Here is a 4,225-nt window from a genome sequence, read left to right as displayed (position 1 = left end):
CTGATCACATAACCTCGCAAACTTCCTGCATTTTGCAACTTTTGTGAGATGTCACTGGACTCACCAGTCTCTGATCCCTTTTTACCACAGGAGCATCGTGCTGACATGGAGGCCCAGGCTCCCGCCTTCCAGGCCTTTGAAGATTTTGGTACAGATCTTACAATCAGTGGGCACCGGGCCAGCCCCGAAATTGAAGAAAAGCTTCAAGCTGTTAGACTAGAGAGAGATGAGTTGGAGAGTGCTTGGGAACAACGCAAAAAGATGCTAGATCAGTGTCTGGAGTTGCAGGTACTGCAAATTCCCAATCGTTAAACAGGCTTAGCTGAGTCTGTTCCTTCTACGCAGTTTCACAGAGTTAATACAGGTGCTTATTTCACTGGAATTCCATTCCAAAATCATAAAGGTATCTCTTGATTATCTGACATTGCATTTTCTGCTTTGCATTTTCTGATCATTGTAGTGTTCTTTGCTCCTTATTCTTGTTAATGAAAAGCTAAACAAAATGGAGGTCAGTCCTAGGGCATGGGGCCCTGAAATTAAGTGGTTATAATTTATTGATATTTAAACTTACTTATTGATTGAAAGTTTTACTGATTGATTTTTATTGATTTTATTGTGTTCCTAGAAACACAAATCAGAGAAGGCAATGGCACCCCACTCCAGTACTCTTGCCTGGAAAATCCCATGGGTGGAGGAGCCTGGTAGGCTGCAGTCCACGGGGTCGCTAGGAGTCGGACACGACTGAGCAACTTCACTTTCACTTTTCACTTTCATGCATTGGAGAAGGAAATAGCAACCCACTCCAGTGTTCTTGCCTGGAGAACCCCAGGGACAGGGGAGCCTGGTGGGCTCCGTCTCTGGGGTCACACAGAGTCGGACACAACTGAAGTGACTTAGCAGCAGCAGCAGGAACACAAATATTAGTAAGATAGTGTCTATTTTCTAAAAGTAGTGAAATTAGACTTGTAGACAGATCATTGGAAAAGACCCTGATGCTGGGAGGGGTTGAGGGCAGGAGGAGAAGGGGATGACAGAGGATGAGATGGCTGGATGGCATCACCAACTCGATGCACATGAGTTTGACTGAACTCCGGGAGTTGGTGATGGACAGGGAGGCGTGGAATGCTGTGATTCATGGAGTCGCAAAGAGTCGGACATGACTAAGCAACTGAACTGAACTGAACTGAACTGAGGCAAATCATTCTAATATATAAAATAATTACTGATAAAATGTGTGAATGTTTTGAGATTATAGCAGAGGGAGTGATTAATGCTCCTGAGGGAAGTGAGTGAAAATGTCACATGCTGTTCTGAAAAGCAGTCTTTGCCAGAGTCTTAAAGAAATAACCAGCCAGTTTTCACCAAGTGTGTGTCTGTGTATGTGCGTGTGTGTGTGCATGCTCAGTAGCTCAGAGTGTCCAACTCTTTTGTGACCCCATGGACTGTAGCCCCTGGGCTCCTCTGTCCATGGAATTGTCCAGGCAAGCATACTGGAGCAGGTTGCCATTTCCTACTCCAGGGGATCTTCTTGACCAAGGAATCAAACCCACATCTTTTGCATCTCCTGCATTGGCAGGTGGATACTTTACTACTGTGCCACATGGAAGCCCGTTTACCATGTCTAGGATATGGAAAATAGTACTGCAAGAATGGAGGAAAGCTTATATGAAAACATAAAACATGTTTTCAGGGAAGAGTAAAAGGTCCAAGATAGCCAAGGTTTATTGTATGAATGTTTCTTGAAAGAATATTGACATCCTTTCGGATCAGGTCAGATCAGATCAGTCGCTCAGTCATGTCTGACTCTTTGCAACCCCACGAACCGCAGCACACCAGGCCTCCCTGTGCATCACCAACTCCCGGAGTTCACTCAGACTCATGTCCATCGAGTCAGTGATGCCATCCAGCCATCTCATCCTCTGTCGTCCCCTTCTCCTCTTGCCCCTAATCCCTCCCAGCATCAGAGTCTTTTCCAAGAGTCAACTCTTCTCATGAGGTAGCCAAAGTACTGGAGTTTCAGCTTTAGCATCCTTTACAGGGTCCCTATTATCAGTATCATGGGAGAGGTGGGAGATCATTTCCTCTGTCTGCCTGGAATGAACATACCATATACATTTAATTTTAACCCCCATAGTTGTTCCGAGGGAACTGTGATCAGGCTGAGAGCTGGATGGTGGCACGTGAGAATGATCTAAGGTCGGATGATAAGGGGTCCTTAGACACTCTGGAGGCCTTGATGAAGAAACGTGACGATTTGGACAAAGCGATTACTGACCAGGTAATAACAGCTAATACAAGAATTCCAATAATAACTATTAGTAATAATGACAGAAATCCTGAACATGTATGTGGTTTTATGATTTGCATGTATTTTAATTCCCATTTGCTTTTTACATAAACTCTGAGGTAGGCGGGCAACATAGTGGCTTAGTCTTAGCCAAGGTGCAAAAGCTATTTTATATGCTATCCAACATCCCATTCAATGCAGGAATCACTTTCTACAATGACCAAGAGAAGTGTCTGTTCTATAGGGAAATCGGCACCACACATGTAGTCCACCTCAGTATCACTATTGATGTTTCTCTTCTTGTTGAGTTAAAAGCCACCTCCCTTTAAGGCATTTACCTTTTGGCTTTGGTTTTGTTGCCCTTCATGAAGCCACAAAGGATATATCTCTCCTTTTCTAGGAGGAAGTCAGATTGCACCAAGAGCCTAATTTCTGGGTCTCTGGGCCTTTTCTCTTTCCTTTATCTAGGATAATAGAATCACTGAACTAGATCTTTTTGCTGAACGACTCATATCTGAAGACCACTATGCCAAGGAAGAGATTGCTGCTCGGAACCAACGGATACTAGACAGGTCAGTATTGAGCAGTTGTTTTGTGAGCTATAGGAAGATGTAGGAGCTTTCCTTGTGGCTCAGCTGGTAAAAAAAAATCTGCCTACAATGCAGGAGATCTGGGTTAGATCCCCTGGAGAAGATACCCTGAAGAAGAGATAGGCTACCCACTCCAGTATTCTGGCCTGGAGAATTCCATGGACTGTATAGTCCATGGGGTTGCAAAGAGTCAGATACAACTGAGTGACATGCACTCACTTACTCACTCAGGAAGATATAGAAAAGTGACTACTTTACTAGAATTGAGGATGGAGATAATACTTTGAGTTCTCATTTCTGTGCTGTGCTCTTCTAAGCTGCTTCAGTTATGTCTGACTCTTTGCAACCCTGTGGCCTATAGCCCACCAGGCTCCTCTGTTCATGGAATTCTCCAGGCAAGAACACTGGAGTGGGTTGCCGTGCCTTCCTTTAGGGAATCTTCCTGACCCAGGGATCTAACTCTCATCTCTTACATCTCCTGCATTTGTAGGCAGGTTCTTTACCACTAGTGCCACTTGGGAAGCCCATATATGACATATAAGTGTTCAAATAATGAGAATGAGAAGATAAAGTGCAGATAAGCAAATAGGGAGATTCATGGATATGGCATCAAGGCTTGGTGGAAAGATAGAGGGCAGAGAATAATCTAGTTCCGACTTTCAGATGGAGGATTCTCAAAGAACAGCTGACTGCTGAGCGGATGAAACTTGGAGACTATGCTGACCTAAAACAATTCTACCATGACTTCAAGGACCAAGAAGAATGGATCAGTGAGATGCTGCCCATAGCCTGTGATGAATCCTATAAAGATCCCACCAATATTCAGGTAAGTTCAAAGTAAGAATCTCGGAAAACTTCAACATACTCAGACTGATGGATGAATGGTCACCTTCTAACGTGGAAAACTTCCTTACTGTTCAGACTGTCGTCCCTGCCTTCAGGGATTTCTGAGTCTAATGTGGAGGGAGTTCTTCCCAAGAATTGGATGGTATGGTGAGGGAGGTGGGAGGGGGGTTCAGGATGGGGAACACGTGTACACCCGTGGTGGATGCATGTTGATATATGGCAAAACCAATACAATATTGTAAAGTAAAAAAAAAAATAATAAGAAGAAGAAAAAAAAGAATGAATTAAGAATCCTTAATTTTTCCTTTTAAACAGAATTTATCTCATCTTATTTTCTAAATTAGATGGTAATTTAGATTCTGCTTTCCCTTCAGAGAAAATATCTGAAGCACAAGGCCTTTGAAGATGAGGTCAATAGCCGAGCTGAGCAGGTGGAAGGAGTCATTATTTTAGGGAACACTCTGGTTGAGCGGAGGGCATGCGATGGTAATGAAGAGTCTGT

At 43.6% G+C, this 4,225-nt stretch overlaps 1 protein-coding gene across 1 annotated transcript in view; it reads left to right on the top strand.

Annotated features, from left to right (window-relative positions):
* The window catches only part of SPTA1 (spectrin, alpha, erythrocytic 1), an 86,416-nt gene that overhangs the window by 56,916 nt on the left and 25,275 nt on the right, over positions 1-4,225 (top strand). The window contains 5 exon segments of the mRNA XM_010846842.1: positions 91-288; positions 2,135-2,278; positions 2,756-2,859; positions 3,541-3,703; positions 4,098-4,223. Coding sequence (XP_010845144.1) covers positions 91-288; positions 2,135-2,278; positions 2,756-2,859; positions 3,541-3,703; positions 4,098-4,223 — 735 coding nt within the window.

This window comes from Bison bison, unplaced genomic scaffold (genome assembly GCF_000754665.1).
Source record: "Bison bison bison isolate TAMUID 2011002044 unplaced genomic scaffold, Bison_UMD1.0 scf7180017864240, whole genome shotgun sequence".
NCBI classification, from domain to species: Eukaryota; Metazoa; Chordata; class Mammalia; order Artiodactyla; family Bovidae; genus Bison; species Bison bison.
This window is presented reverse-complemented; position numbering and strand designations above follow the sequence as displayed.